This window comes from Sinocyclocheilus grahami, unplaced genomic scaffold (assembly GCF_001515645.1).
Source record: "Sinocyclocheilus grahami isolate Dianchi unplaced genomic scaffold, SAMN03320097.WGS_v1.1 scaffold17.1, whole genome shotgun sequence".
Lineage (NCBI taxonomy): Eukaryota > Metazoa > Chordata > Actinopteri > Cypriniformes > Cyprinidae > Sinocyclocheilus > Sinocyclocheilus grahami.
Window position 1 is genome coordinate 3,758,790 of NW_015505196.1, and position 16,950 is coordinate 3,775,739.

Genomic DNA, 16,950 nt, shown 5'->3' on the forward strand with positions numbered 1-16,950 from the left:
ATATATATATATATATATATATATATATATATATATATATATATATAAACCCTTTATGATGTCAGTGAATGGTGGTTGAGATTTTGAAACCCAAAAAAGTGCACAAATCCATCATAAAACCACTCCACATGGCTCCAGGGGGTTAATAAAAGCCTCCTGAAGCAAATCGATGTGTTTGTGTAAGAATAATATCCATATTGTGTAGATATAACTAGTGCAGACTAAAACTAGCATAGATATTCTCACCGGAGCTACGCCTACATCTATACGTACTTTTATGTTGGATGGATACACTTTTTTGGGCTTCAAAATCTCGACTCCCATTCACTGCTATTATAAAGAAAGTCATATATACCTAGAATGGCTTTAGGGTGAGTAACTCCTGGGGCAAATTTAATTTTTGGGTGAAGTATTCCTTTAAATAAGGATGGGACAATTGTTGAATATTAGAAGCTGAATACATTTTACTAAATACATTTCACAGTATTTGCATGTGATGTATTTCTGAATGAATCGGGACATTCAAGGGGGTGCAAGTTGAAGTCGCACACTTTGTACAACTCATGCAACGGTTCTATTACATTTACACTACTGTTCAAAAGTTTGGAGTTTAATAATCTTTATATTAACATAAAAGCTGTTCTTTTGAAATTTATTTATTTTATTTTTTTTAATTGATCATAGTTTCCACAAATATATTAAGCAGCACAACTATTTCCAACATTGATGATAATAATATAAATGTTTTCTTGAGCACCATATTAGCATATTAGAATGATTTCTGAAGGATCATGTAACACTGAAGACTGGAGTAATGATGCAGAAATTTCAGCTCTGCCATCACATGAATAAATTATATTTTAACATATAATAATAATAATAATATATATATATATATATATATATATATATATAAAATATATATATATAATCAAGAAAATAGTTTATAATAGTTTTACAAGTGCTTTCACCTCAAATGCAAAGTCCAAATTAAATTATACAATAAATGAGAGGACTGGAATTTAACTGGAAATAAGTGAATGAATAGGTGAAAAAAGGATAAAATAAGTGTGTGCTCATAGAGAGAGAAAAGGACAAATGAAGGGAGATGAGGGATGTCCATTCTCTGTAATGTTGGTCAAAAAGCATATTTGATGACCGCTCTCCCTCCCACATACACACATTCCAGTTAGGTGTTTGAAAAGTAACAGACAAGTTTTTTCCAAACCTAACACACTGTGGTTTCAGAAGAAGCAGGAAACTGTGGGACTAACAGCTAACGGACAAACAGATTCCAGTGTTTATATTTGAATCTGAAATGAATAGTCCCTCGCATTGAGTGCTAAATTCCCTAGCATAGAAAGAGTCAGTTGTGTGTCTGAATTCATATCCAATACTCACCTATTTGCTTTGGCTTAACAAATGCTCAAGCTAACTTGCAGCACAAACTATTTAGGACAGACAGACGAGCTGTTTTATCTAGCAAAATACCCACGTCTAATCAATCAGCACACGTCTGTCAAGAAGACATAGTTTAAGCGGAACAAACAGTGCTAGTAATCCAGGTGTGTTCAGTCTCTCCCCCCTTTCAGACACCAGGAGGATGTTTACAGAGCTATTGAATGGGGACTAACAAAAGAAACATCTTTAACATCTTACAACGACTCTTGGAGAGACAACGCACAGTCTAGACACATAAGAGACAGTAGACAGAAAAAGAGAAACATGGAAAAGAGAAAAACTTTATCACTCACAGATCTAACTCACCGTATGAATGTAGCAGACCCTTTTAAATGACAGTCTCTTTTTCAGACTCATGGTCTTTTCGCGATAGGCGTCCATGGCATTCATACAGCGCAGCTCCTAACGTGTAGAGACCCAATGCTTTGACTGGTGAATCCATCCCGCTCTTACGCCTAGACTGCGCTCATTTCATTCCTCCACAGCAAGAGCTGACATGCTCTCCGAGCGCAAGACAGACACTCAGTCTTACTGACGAGGAAGTCCCATTCTGATTCTGTGCTGTTACTACTACAGCAACCTCGACTCCCTGCAGAAAGCAACCTGGGTTGCGAGCGAGAAATTCAGATGGAGAAGAAAAGATGGGATTCTCTCGTTCCTTGACCTGTGTAGTAACTATAAAAACAGATTTCAGACTTTTCTCTTGGTGATCTTTTTCAACACCGACGAGCACCTCTCACTTCGAGGAATCAAGAAATGCTTACTCAACCGCTTCACCATCCCTGGCTCTGCCACAACTCAAATAAATCCTCCATTCAGGACAAAAGAAAGCACTCACTCCAGGCCTCCAACGGCACAGCCCTGCTCTGCCACTTCAAATAAGCATCTGTCTTAATTTCCCAACGTCTAAAAACACAGCTGGGGAACTCAGCAGCAAAGCTCCACTGAGTTTCTTAGTGCTGTAAAAATCCAAGAGATGGACAGGCCTCTGGATCGTCCTGCTGAAAGGCATGTTTTTGGAGGAAAGTGAGGCAGTTGGAGAATGACGTAAGGTGAGTGACTGTGAGAGTGGACGTTAATGAAAGGCAAGTTCTGGAGCAGGTCATATCAGTACAGAGAGAGAAAGCAATAAAAATATCCCAGAGCTGGAGGTACAAAGGCAGTGTTTGATACAAACCTCATGAGCTCGATTCAAAAATATGAGCATCGCAATTGGCAATTTCCTGACTTAAGATGGGTGAAAAAGAAAGATCTTAAAAATACTTGGCAGACATATTTTAGAGAACAAAAATATTAGGGGACCATTACAATTATGCTTTTTGGCTGGTGGTAAAAGATCTTTAAAGGAGGTTTGGGAGCTTTTTTTTGTATTTTGTGTGGGCTGTTTTTTTGTTCTTTTCTTTTTTTAATCACCCATCACAAACAGTTTGGCTCTATTTAAATGATCTAAAGGCTACTATAAATTTGGAACACTGGTATATGGCCTTTATCAGACATTTATATATGACGATAATGTCAATAAATTCCAACAAATAAAATTAATGTATTGTAAAATAACTAACTGAAAGAAAGAAAGAAAGAAAGAAAGAAAGAAAGAAAGAAAGAAAGAAAGAACAAAAGAAAGAAAGACAATCAGCTCATTTCACATTTGTGAAAGACAAAGTTCTGAGAGGTTCAGCAATGAGCAGATTTATGATCTGTATGTTTCAGATCACAGGACAACACTGCAAGTTCATATTCATCCAGAACTCCACTCCAGGGCTGTGGCACACATTTCAGAAGGAGATTAAGTCTCTGAATCAGGGGAAGTCCTGGTACTCTCAAGAGTCAAATCTCAAGTCATCTGAATGCAGATCCACATTCTTGTTGGTTCTCATGACTGTCCTCTCTGCCTGTTCCCAGTGGGCATGAAGGCATTAACAGTGGTTCTCTCTTCCCTCTCGAACCAAGAGCAATGGAGCTTAAGTGAGCTAAGCGAGCTGGCAAACAGACCCAACTCTATACAGAAAGACATCTCATCTCGGAATGTTAATGGCTGATAACAAACCAATAATAAGAAACAAAGGATATAACGTAATAATATCACATTATTATATATATATTACAATAATACATATATAATATATAATGTCAAATTGATCTACTGCTCTAAAACCAGTGCAAGACAGTCTAAAAAAGTCCTACAACTACAATATAGTCTGTAAGCACCGCATATAATGTATGACAAGACTGATCAACACTGCAAAACATGAAAAGAGAGATACATAGAAGAGAGAGAAGTAGAATAAACAATAGCATGGATGATGGTGACATCGTTGAACAATACATTATGTAAATTATATTTATTTACATAATTTAAAGTATACAGAAAGAAGGAACTAGCATAGAATGTCAGTCCTAGCTGATTTTTTCATTAAAAGACCAACTTGTCTCAATACTGCCATCTGCTGTATCTTCCAACACAGGCACAAACAAACTCGCACACAAAATGTTAATCTTATGAATTAAAAATAAATACATATATACATTAAAACCCTTTAAAATAATATATTACATATTGTTTACATATTCATTACAAGGACTCCAAGATACATCTGAATGATATTTAGCGTAATTTAGAAGTACATTTTTCTTGGAAATAGTAAAGAAAAAACAAACACAAAAAAAGAGAAGAAAACTGAATAAATTTCTATTCTAATTTTCAGGTGAAATGCTTTTCTCCCAAAAAAGGGGGGTGGAGGGGAGCAATGTCCTTTTCCCCAGGCTTAAGGAACTCAGAACCACTAAAAGCTAACAACACTTAATTGCAATATCGAATGAGTTCACTCGCAAAGTATTTGTTTCACAATGTAACTTTTCGATTTGTGTTCTTCTTTCCTACAGGGAAGTGCAGCTTTACTTCATAGGAAATGTTTGTTGTCTTAAAGCCTTCACAATTTCAAGAATTACAATTCTAACACACTCATCCCAGATAGCACATGTACATCTGCAAGATGTCTGTTAAAGATCTCTTGATCTGGAAAGCGTCTGCTGTGGACAAACATCTAACAGACCTCTTTCAGATGTCAGTTTTACATACATTCTAAATCATAAACATCTTAAAGACATCTAATAGACGTCTATTTGACATCTAAAAGGAAACGTCCTATAGACGTATTGCAGATGAGCAAACACTCTAAAAAATATGTCTTGCAGATGTAAATGCAGACATCAAATAGACGTCTCTGAGATGTATGTGTGCTATCAGGGATGCAAGTCATGAGACATGTGAGATTGAAGATGAAGTTGCTTTAAATTCATAGCTAACAACAAAAAAACCTCAAATGATGCTCAAAGAAAATTCCAAAAAAAGAATGACAGATACAGAAATCTTTCATCAGGAGCGCATAAGAATTCAATAACACCTGATTGGACAAATCAGGTCACATGATTAGGATAGGCAAGATGATTCGTGATCAAACCATAAAAGGTAAATTACATAATTACATATATAAATATCTTTCATCCTGCTAATTTTGGCATAAAGTTAGATCATTTAAAAATATATTTAAAGCATAAAACATGCAAATGGTTGGCATCAAATGAGTGTATAAGATGCAAATTCACTTGATAACCCATCCATCAACAGACATGGACCTGCATTCCAAAGCAAGATCGTACAAGTACTTGTGCAAGAGGTGTTTAAATCCAAACAGCGCTTTGTGATCACAACTACACTCTTAAATAGTAACAGCAGACACCGACTCCAGCGCTAGAAAACTGTCGAAGTGCATCCACTGCCTCTAAACACAACACGACTTGACAGATCAAACAAGCATGCTAGCCCGTTCAAATGTTCATGTACAGGTACTCACTCCATCAGTATTGATGCTCAAAGTTGGCTCCATGTATGGCAGTGTTAGACTCCACAGTCGGCCGTTAAATGACTCCACGCTCTGTAAACATCATCCACTAGATGCGTCCAATACAGCGTGTGTGAGTCCGTATTCACAGTCTGTCCCTGTCACTATCTCTGCGTCTTGTGTTGTTTGATTCTCTCTCCCCCTATCTCCGTCTCGTCCACCCACTCCGATGTAATTCCTATTCCGCCCACAGAGCCCAGGGCTCACAGAGATGCAGAGACACGCTCGCAAGAGGGAGTGAGTGCTTGTGCGTTCACACTCATATACCTCAAAGAGGTGTGAGAAACAGACAGACACACACACACACACACACACACACACACACACGCACTGAAATGTAAGTGCTTCACAGTGGGATTCTTCATGTTATTTACACAATGCCTTGTGTCATCTACTTAGTATGCTTGGAGCACAGCATCTGCTTAAAGAAGGGAGCATGAAAGAATCAGAATGAATGTGTGTGTGTGTGCGTGTGTTTGTGTTCTTCCTGGCATGTGTTTATTTCAGTGTGTGTATAATTGCAGTCAATGTGTACAATAAAAAGTATCAGGAACATCGAATTGTCCTTCTCAGTGTGTTTGTGTGTGGGTTTGTCTTGTTTGACAGGCACTATTAAACCTAAAGCTGGTATGAAGGGCTACATTCTTCAACAAGTCCCAACTCTGTTCTATCTGTAAGCAGTGTTTAAGAATCCACGGGGTCTGTTTTTTGAAGCGGGAGCAAAGTAGAATCTTCACTGTAATAAATCAGTCAGAATTTGTGACTGATGTGAAGCTATGTACAGAAGAATGCATGTGGCTTCTGTAGCGAGCAGCCTCAGAGAGTTAAAAATGCATTGTATTGCTCATGCTTTTGATTATAAAATGCCCTAACATGAAATAATACATCCACTTGGACACATAGATAATAGACGGACATTGTAACGCATGCATATAAAAATACAACCAGAAACAAACATGTGATTCTGAGAAACTATTCAAAATCAGGCAGTCACAAGACCAAGAGTTGAGACATGTTTCTTCTGGGTTGCACAATTATTAGGATTCTATCTTGTTTTCTAATCAAGCTTTTCAACTACATGAAGTTATTTTCCAGTGCTATGTCATTAATATTTATTTAGCCTAGCGGTGCACAACAAAAACAGTATTTAGGTTCTAATATTCAGAATTATTATTATTTGCTCTATGATTCTAATTTAAAGGATTCAAATGATGACTAAACAGCATCTGCTCTTATGATGATAACCATCAAGTTGTTTTCACACATGCTTGACTTCATGTATGCTCATGATGCAATCGTCTTAAAGGGGTTATATGATGCGATTAAAATTTTTCCTTTCTCTTTGGAGTGTTACAAGCTCTTGGTGCATAAAGAAGATCTGTAAAGTTGCAAAGACTAAAGTCTCAAATCCAATGAGATATTCTTTATAAAAGTTAAGAGTCAACCGCGCCTACCTAAAACGGCTCGTTCTAACACGCCCCCACATGTCTACGTCACGATGTGGAAAGATTTGCATAATGCCGCCCAAATGTTCACGCAAAGAAAGAAGGCGTAACTGTATGTGTTACTAAGCGTGAAAGTTCCGAAACTGAAGCTGTAGAACTAATAGAATGTGATGACACAGAAGAACTCATCCACAATATCCACATTGACCGCCACAAATATCCACCGCCCCCTGCCATCAGCTCCCGCGTCTCACACACACGAGCGCGACTTTAGCACTAGATTTACCAACTTTCAGACCCTTTTAGCGGCTTTTTTCCATAGAATATTCATACTGACAAACCTAGCAAATTTTTTGGATGAACCTTAGCTATGGTTCAGTTGGAAGATTTGTCGAATTCGCCGGCCGCGCCGTTCTCAAGCCCGCCCGCCCGCCTCCGCTCACTCTAGCCCGCCGTGTGTTTCGTTGTGAAAGCGAAAATACTTTGTTTGGTCTTGCAAAAGAGGACACGACTAGAAATCAGTGGTTAAGTTGTATTTACAACACTGTTCAAGAACAGTTCAACCTAAATATTCAGATGTGTGCACCGGTATTTAATCGGTCCCGGGGCTAAATTATGAAAGACCGGAGTATCGATAAGCTCTGACGTTAATCAAATGAGTGTATAAGATGCAAATTCACTTGATAACCCATCCATCAACAGACATGGACCTGCATTCCAAAGCAAGATCGTACAAGTACTTGTGCAAGAGGTGTTTAAATCCAAACAGCGCTTTGTGATCACAACTACACTCTTAAATAGTAACAGCAGACACCGACTCCAGCGCTAGAAAACTGTCGAAGTGCATCCACTGCCTCTAAACACAACACGACTTGACAGATCAAACAAGCATGCTAGCCCGTTCAAATGTTCATGTACAGGTACTCACTCCATCAGTATTGATGCTCAAAGTTGGCTCCATGTATGGCAGTGTTAGACTCCACAGTCGGCCGTTAAATGACTCCACGCTCTGTAAACACATCCATCCACTGGCTGCGTCCAGTACGGCGTGTGTGAGTCCGTATTCACAGTCTGTCCCTGTCACTATCTCTGCGTCTTGTGTTTGATTCTCTCTCTCTCTCTCTCTCTCTCTCTCTCCCTCTCTCCGTCTTTCCACCCACTCCGCTGTAATTCCTATTCCGCCCACAGAGCCCAGGGCTCACAGAGATGCAGAGACACGCTCGCAAGAGGGAGTGAGTGCTTGTGCGTTCACACTCATATACCTCAAAGAGGTGTGAGAAACAGACAGACACACACACACACACACACACACACACACACACGCACTGAAATGTAAGTGCTTCACAGTGGGATTCTTCATGTTATTTACACAATGCCTTGTGTCATCTACTTAGTATGCTTGGAGCACAGCATCTGCTTAAAGAAGGGAGCATGAAAGAATCAGAATGAATGTGTGTGTGTGTGCGTGTGTTTGTGTTCTTCCTGGCATGTGTTTATTTCAGTGTGTGTATAATTGCAGTCAATGTGTACAATAAAAAGTATCAGGAACATCGAATTGTCCTTCTCAGTGTGTTTGTGTGTGGGTTTGTCTTGTTTGACAGGCACTATTAAACCTAAAGCTGGTATGAAGGGCTACATTCTTCAACAAGTCCCAACTCTGTTCTATCTGTAAGCAGTGTTTAAGAATCCACGGGGTCTGTTTTTTGAAGCGGGAGCAAAGTAGAATCTTCACTGTAATAAATCAGTCAGAATTTGTGACTGATGTGAAGCTATGTACAGAAGAATGCATGTGGCTTCTGTAGCGAGCAGCCTCAGAGAGTTAAAAATGCATTGTATTGCTCATGCTTTTGATTATAAAATGCCCTAACATGAAATAATACATCCACTTGGACACATAGATAATAGACGGACATTGTAACGCATGCATATAAAAATACAACCAGAAACAAACATGTGATTCTGAGAAACTATTCAAAATCAGGCAGTCACAAGACCAAGAGTTGAGACATGTTTCTTCTGGGTTGCACAATTATTAGGATTCTATCTTGTTTTCTAATCAAGCTTTTCAACTACATGAAGTTATTTTCCAGTGCTATGTCATTAATATTTATTTAGCCTAGCGGTGCACAACAAAAACAGTATTTAGGTTCTAATATTCAGAATTATTATTATTTGCTCTATGATTCTAATTTAAAGGATTCAAATGATGACTAAACAGCATCTGCTCTTATGATGATAACCATCAAGTTGTTTTCACACATGCTTGACTTCATGTATGCTCATGATGCAATCGTCTTAAAGGGGTTATATGATGCGATTAAAATTTTTCCTTTCTCTTTGGAGTGTTACAAGCTCTTGGTGCATAAAGAAGATCTGTAAAGTTGCAAAGACTAAAGTCTCAAATCCAATGAGATATTCTTTATAAAAGTTAAGAGTCAACCGCGCCTACCTAAAACGGCTCGTTCTAACACGCCCCCACATGTCTACGTCACGATGTGGAAAGATTTGCATAATGCCGCCCAAATGTTCACGCAAAGAAAGAAGGCGTAACTGTATGTGTTACTAAGCGTGAAAGTTCCGAAACTGAAGCTGTAGAACTAATAGAATGTGATGACACAGAAGAACTCATCCACAATATCCACATTGACCGCCACAAATATCCACCGCCCCCTGCCATCAGCTCCCGCGTCTCACACACACGAGCGCGACTTTAGCACTAGATTTACCAACTTTCAGACCCTTTTAGCGGCTTTTTTCCATAGAATATTCATACTGACAAACCTAGCAAATTTTTTGGATGAACCTTAGCTATGGTTCAGTTGGAAGATTTGTCGAATTCGCCGGCCGCGCCGTTCTCAAGCCCGCCCGCCCGCCTCCGCTCACTCTAGCCCGCCGTGTGTTTCGTTGTGAAAGCGAAAATACTTTGTTTGGTCTTGCAAAAGAGGACACGACTAGAAATCAGTGGTTAAGTATTTACAACACTGTTCCAGAACAGTTCAACCCAAATATTCAGATGTGTCCAGCGCATTTTATGGAAGACTGTTTCCTGATCCTGGGAGAGTAGACTACAATGCCGGCTGTCCTGACTCACAGACTGTAAGTAAGTTTTTTATATTTAAAGAATTTGCCACTGACGATTCAAACACGAGTTTTGGGCAGTGTAGAGTAGCACTTGTTGTTTGTAATTTCTCCGATCACAAATGCAGACATGGTTTTATGTTTACGCGGCGCGATGCAAAGCAACGCATAAAAAGACAGTATAAGTCATTATAATCCATAATTATGTCCCCACTGGATGCAACAAATGCCTCGTTTATAATGGGTTTTAATGTTTTTGTCTCGTCGCTCCGGCCGGACAGGGCATCACAATATGGTAAGGGGCGTAACATTTTCGTCACACGCTTGAGATATTCGGCCAATCACAACGCACTGGATAGCTGGCCAATCAGAGCACACCTCGCTTTTCAGACCGATGAGCTTTGTAAAAATCAATGCGTTTCAGAAAGGCGGGGCATAGAGGAGAAACAATAATGTACAGTATGTGGGAAATAATGTGTTTTTTGAACCTTAAACCGCATAAACACATTTCATTACACCAAATATACAAAATAATGTTCTTTTTAGCAACATCATATGACCCCTTTAAGACTCTCAAAGTGATTCAGAAGAAATCAACGGTTTTTGCAATTATTCAACACATTGCCTTGAACATACAGCACTGATCCAATTACTCATACATGATCAAGTCCACAAATTTTATATTTTATATTTTACATATAAATCCAATTGCAGTTGTTAGTGAAAGCTGCACTACAATGTTGCAATGACAAAATATTGCACTAAATTAAAAGTTCAAATGTTACAAATAAGTTACAATATTGATGTTGTAATACTGCAGTAATATAACAATTGTATGATATATGTTACAATAAAGTAACAATTTTGAAATGGTTGTATTTTTTGTAGCTATTTTATCTCAGTATTCCTATCAGTGTTGTACAAGGGTTTTTATGCATAATAGTAACCCTAGAATGTGATCAAACTGTTTAAAATAGCTGGGCTGAGATATATAAAAAAATTTATGACTGCTGACATATGTTAATTTAGTATACACATTATCCCACCGGTCACAATTGTGACCGACTATAGAATATAATTTTTACACACTTTTCCAAAATAAAATAAAAAAAATAATTATTGATTATTTCAAAGACTAATGACACATCATCTGGATATTTTCATGTCTGAAAAAAATTTGAATTAAACGGGTTAAGCAAAGCCTGCATACAAAATATCTTATTATGCCAATTTCAGTGCCACTCGTGCCGTTGAACTGTTGTATAAACAGAATATGACACTCATAGCAATGCAATATCACTGTATATTGGCACGCTGTGATTATCTATGGCCAAATCACAGCCGTGCCGATATTAAGCCATATCACACTACTATTCATGTAATACTGTTATAAAAATAATATTGTAAAAATATTGTAAATCTTAGCCCCTTTCACACAGTAATACCAGTAAATTGCCATAAAATTACTGGATCGACTTTACCGGTAAATTCAAAATTGCGCTGTTCACACAGGCAACGGCGTTCCGTCTTTTTTCCAGTAAAGCACCATTCACACATCGGTTTTAAATTGCCAGCCAAAGCGCGAAAGCGGATTTAAATTCAGCAGTTGATGACGTGACGCACTGAAAGTTCTAATCACACCGGTGTGATCATACGCTTCAGGGACCAGCCAAGACTGATCACACTGGTCTGATCGTATGCGTTAAAGGGTTAAGATAAGTCATGTCACTCGGAGGCCATGTTTGAAACAACTCTCAGGCATGCAAGTGCAACTCCTATGTCCTATTCTCCAAAACTGTTCACTAAACTTACGATTGGATTTCATATTTGAAATCACCAGAGAAATCTGACAACAACAGTATTATAAATGTTGTTTCTTTTGCTCAAATAGCGTTATAAAAAGCCAATTTTTTAGGCTAGATCAGCCAGTGTGCATGCGCAGTCCCAAGCGCACATCTCAGAAAGCTGACTGTTTCTATAGCAACCGGGACTTCTAACGGCAGCTGCAGTGACGTGCTGATTAGCGATTGGCTCTTTCATTCAGAAGGCGGGGCTTCCTGCGTTGAGCGGCCATATTGAGCGTTGCATTTTTCCCCATTCAAAACTATACGAGTGACACATCTTGGGTATTCTATAGTCTTTGCTATAACATATAATTTTGCCTATAACATGCTCTCACGCGTTTATTATTTTAACATTTTGGGAGGTGTAAAATTAGCATATGTGGTTTCAACAACTAGATGCATTTACACTTGTCCAGTTTCGTCTGGAATGCGGCCCAGACTACCCCCTGAAGTGGTTTGAGCAATCGGATTTAAATGCAACTAGAAAACGTTTCGGAGGGATTTTACACCTGGTCTTTTCACAAACGGATAGCTATTCGATCAGAGAAAATGTATGAAGTGACCAGGTGTAAACAGGCCCTTTGTGTCAAATGTTCACATGCAGCTTCTTTTGGCCAGAGACATCGCATTACAAACACAGCGCGGAGTAAATGCATAATCTGCGTCAGAATGTTATGATTGGCCCGGAGTAGACATCTATGTCAGCGCGTCCTGACCTTGTACGTGCTCATACCGGTAATTTTCATTCTGCGTTCACACACAGCAGAATTCTAGCAATTTACTGGTAATGTTACAACTTCTCGTACTATTTTTTTTTAGTATTTTTAAAAGGGGCCTATTCACACATGATCTCTTTACGGCAATTTACTGGTAATTTTCTAGTAAAGTCTTTGTGTGAAAGGGGCTATTGTATCAGGTAAAAAAATATTTTAAAAAAATATTTCATCTTTATTTATTATCTGGTAAATCACAAACTAATGGAAAAGGCATGTAAATCCATTGCTTAAAAAGAGTGGGAATCTTGGAAAAACCTTCAGTTCTTAAAACCTCCTGAAATTTATTTTATAGATACTATAGGAGTGTCTGGTCTTTCAATATTGTTTTGAACAATGGGGGCCTTGGAGTCAAAAAAATGTCCCTGCTCTAAATGGTGGCAGTTTAAAAAAAAAAGTTTGATGACATCAGCCAAGAAGTCATACTGAAGCAAAATTATTTGTTTCTTATAAGATTATGAAGATCAAAATTCAGTTATTTACTAATGATACATTATAAGGCCAAATATGTGCATTTCAAGTCAGTCAGTCTCCGGAGTGCCATTCAGCCTAAATTATCCATGTAAAATGAGTTTGTATTTAAAAATAAATCGTATTCGTGACTTTCAACAATAGTCACGAACAGTTTTGAATGGGGGGTGGAATCTGTTGGCTCAGTGAGCAAACTGAAGGCTGGAAAGGCTGGCGTGATGTCACACAGTGTCTGTGGGCATGAAGAGAAATTACATCTCACCGGGTAAACACTCGCTGACAAGATAACTGCATAGCTCGCTTTCTCTTACATGATAGGCCAGCCAGAGGAAATATGTGTGTGTTCTGGAGAAGCTGGTAATTAGTGCCTTTCCTGATGTTGTTTGTGTATGTTCATCTCAGAGCTTGAGAGTGTGTGTCACAGCATTTAAGGACAGTATTCAATTAGCATGTAATTTAAGAGTGTGTATGCACGTTCATGCCTCACTGCAGAGAGTGTGTGAGTTCGTAGCAGAATCCCTGCTAACGAGAAGAATGCTGCTCAATGCTCATTAGCACACACACACACACACTCTCACACTAATTACTGTGCTGCTTCACAAAGCGAGCTCTGTTCACACACAAGTGCCGCCACCCTGTATATGTGCAGCTCTGAGAAAAGAGACGAAGCTACCGGAAGACGAGGTAAAGAGATGAGAGGAGACTGAAGAGAGAGAGACTCCAAGAAAATAATGAAAGCATGAGGAAAAAATATAAAACAGTCACATTTAACCTTTTCAATCTATAGCATTATCACAGTTTCTGTATTAACTATCAAGGCTTTTCTTAGCATTTGTACAGCGCAGATGACAAACGCCCTGATTTTAAGAGCTTAAAACAGTTGTTTTCTCTCTTCTTCACTCAATACAACCCACTTTATGCAATCAGGCGAGTGTTTGTTCCAGCCACTAACTGGAGGAAGCGTTTCATTCTTTTATCTTATCATGCCTGATCAACAGTGTGACTGTCCCGTCAGAGTGGCACGGAGACTCATTTTCATGCTATGTGACTCAGCTAGGATTCCTGCTCTTTAAAAGAGCAAAGTTTTGATCATGAAATGAACATGAGTCCAAAAGAGTAACAGTTTTCTGGGATCAGTTACTTATTTATTGACTGATCATTTAGATTTACATTTAATATTATGTTATATTTAACATTATATATTAAATAGGAAATTATTATTTTAATTATTTCACTAATTTTAATGTATTTTTGATCAAATAAATGCAGTCTTGGTGATCATAAGAGACTTCTTTCAAATACATTTAAACATCTTACCGACCTCATACTTTTGAACAGTATTATAATTTATTACAGTTTTAACTATATTTTTACATTTATGCATATAGAAGAAGTTTTATCCAAAGCTACCTACAATGCATTTACATAGTGCCGGCAATGACAAATGCATGGGTTTAATTCCCAGGGAATACATGAACTAATTAAAAATACCTTGAATGCAATGTCGGTGGTTTTGCACAAAAGCATCTGGCAACTGCATAAATGTATATGTGTCTTTTCATGGAAACTGAAACCAAGATTTTTGCAATGATATAGCTATGGCCCCTCCTTAAAGGAGACATATTATGCCCTTTTTTACAATATGTAATATAAGTCTCAGGTGTCCCCAGAATGTAACTGAAGTTTTAGCTCAAAATACCCACAAATTATTCATTATATCATTTTGAAAATGCCTATTTAGAGTGGAAGCAGAAACACGCTGTTTTTCGTCCATGTCTCTTTAAATGCAAATGAGCTGCTGCTCCCCGCCCCCTTTTCCAGAATAGAGCTGTGCCATTACAGCTGTACCTGCTAAAACATCTGTTTTGGTTCTGATTATCATGTTTATCGCGCTGAAATCATGCATTTTAAGCCATATTAGTTTAAACTTCTGATATATGGTTTTCTGAGCGCACACATCCGAAGCACACGTACAGAAAGCGGCTGTCACACAGCATGTGAGCACTAAACTAACTTCTCAATCACACACAAGTTTACGTTAAAAACACACACAAGTTACAAAAACAGTCGATTATGTCTGTGAAGGTAAACAGCTGGGAAATAAATTGCATGTTTATTTTAGATCTGTGTGGCAGCAGCAATATACAGTAAATGAACTCTAAATAGTGTTCTGTGCTCGTCAGTGCAGCCAAAGACAGATAGCATGTTTTGCTCAAACTTTCGCCATGGCATTAGAACTGGACTGGTACACCGTTGTTGCTTGCAAAATCAAAATGATGACGCCATGGGTGGAAACTTGCAGATTATGGGGAGGTAATATTATAATGAGATCCCTTTGCAACGTCACTAGGGGAGCGAAATCAGACGCGCTCATTTTTTCAGACCCTTGCAGAAAATGGCTTACCAAAACAAAGTTACTGTGTAAATCTTTTTCACCTTTCCTTGGTTGGAAAAGGATGGAAAAGTCAGATTTTCATGATATGTCACCTTTAAGTGTTTAAATCTATGTGATTTTTTTTAGCCGTTTTATTTTTGGCAACTTTTACCCATCAACCTCCATTATTTAGGAGTGGAGCGGAATAAGTTAAATACTTATGGGTTAAATTCATGGGTCCAGTTCAAAGATTTTCTGGGTAGAAACCCATTCCTTGTACTCAGTCATCATGCTATACCAAGGAGGACTTTAGTTTTATAATGGATAACTTTGTGAATGTTAAGCACAGATTGATGTTCATTTAAAATGTTAACATTTAAAAAAAAAAGATTTTTTAAACAGGTTGCCAAATCACTACTATTTGTCAAGCAATGTTTTCATACCACCACAAATCAAATCAATCAAGTGTTTACACTTTTCACAAAAAACAACACATGAATGTTTCACTTATTGTTTTATGCACAAATTAAGTTGGAATAGGAGAAAATATGTAAACAAAAACACACACACTTCAGCTTTAATGTTCCAAATTAAGCCTCTAATTACACACACAAAAAAAGATAAAACTATAATAGCCACTGGCATGCTGGCTATCAGGATAGACTGAGATGTGATGTGCTGTCAGTTTTTTTGTGCCCCCAAGCTCTTCCATCTGAAAATTACACCATCCATGTTTCACCGTCTCCTCCGTTGCCATGGCAATCTGCCGTCACCACACTTATGCGAGCATCACACGACACGTGGATGCACTCTATCTCTTTGACTGCTGGGTCTAAAATTAAACTCACGTGTGTGAGTGTGACCACAGCCATTAATACACTAGAATACCCTCGCTGCGGTGTCAAACCTGCTCTACAGGCACACAGCTGTCGTTCCATGAATAAGGGCCCTAGAGTTCATGCACTCCAGAGGGTTACTTGTGTTTGTTTGTTTCAGTGTGCATGCATGTCTCTGAATTACTGCGTAGATCACTCATACCCTTATGTAATCATTCCCAACCCTCCGAGTGATAGGATCGGAACGCTGAGAAGTTTGAGAATGCGAGAGAGACAGAGACTGAAATGTAGGGACACCTTCCTGAGGAGAAAAAGAAAAGCATTTGGGGAACCTTACCTCAAGGTCATCAAGTGAGCGAGCCATACTGAGACGCTTGGAACGTCCAAAAGATCGTCTGCCAGAGGAACGCTGAGGAAAACCCATAGTGATGCCTTTAAATCTTCCACCCTGTGAGAAACAGAGAGAAAGACATTAGTAACATACACAAGACCAACATTGTTACAATGCAAAAGTCCTTATGATACAATGTGTATTGTGATTCATTAAACGTTCCATCGTCTTTGTACTGGCAAACCACGTGTAACCATGTGTCCCCCCAGAAACGTCTGGGAATTTGCAAATGTCTTAGTTGAAGAGTGGGGTAACATCTCACAGCAAGAACTGTCAAATCTGGTGTGCACCGTGAGGGTGAGATGCACTGTAAGTAGCTGGTGGCCACACCAGATTCTGACAGCTACTTTTCATATTCATTTACTTCAGGAACTC

The 16,950-nt window shown here is 38.5% G+C and overlaps 1 protein-coding gene across 2 annotated transcripts in view; it reads right to left on the reverse strand.

Moving 5' to 3' along the window:
- Positions 1-16,950, reverse strand: part of rgs12b (regulator of G protein signaling 12b) — a 50,919-nt gene that overhangs the window by 21,064 nt on the left and 12,905 nt on the right. For both annotated transcript variants that reach the window (XM_016232760.1, XM_016232767.1), the window contains exon 3: positions 16,522-16,632. In XM_016232760.1, the coding sequence (XP_016088246.1) occupies positions 16,522-16,632 (111 nt within the window). The remainder of the gene's footprint in view (positions 1-16,521; positions 16,633-16,950) is intronic.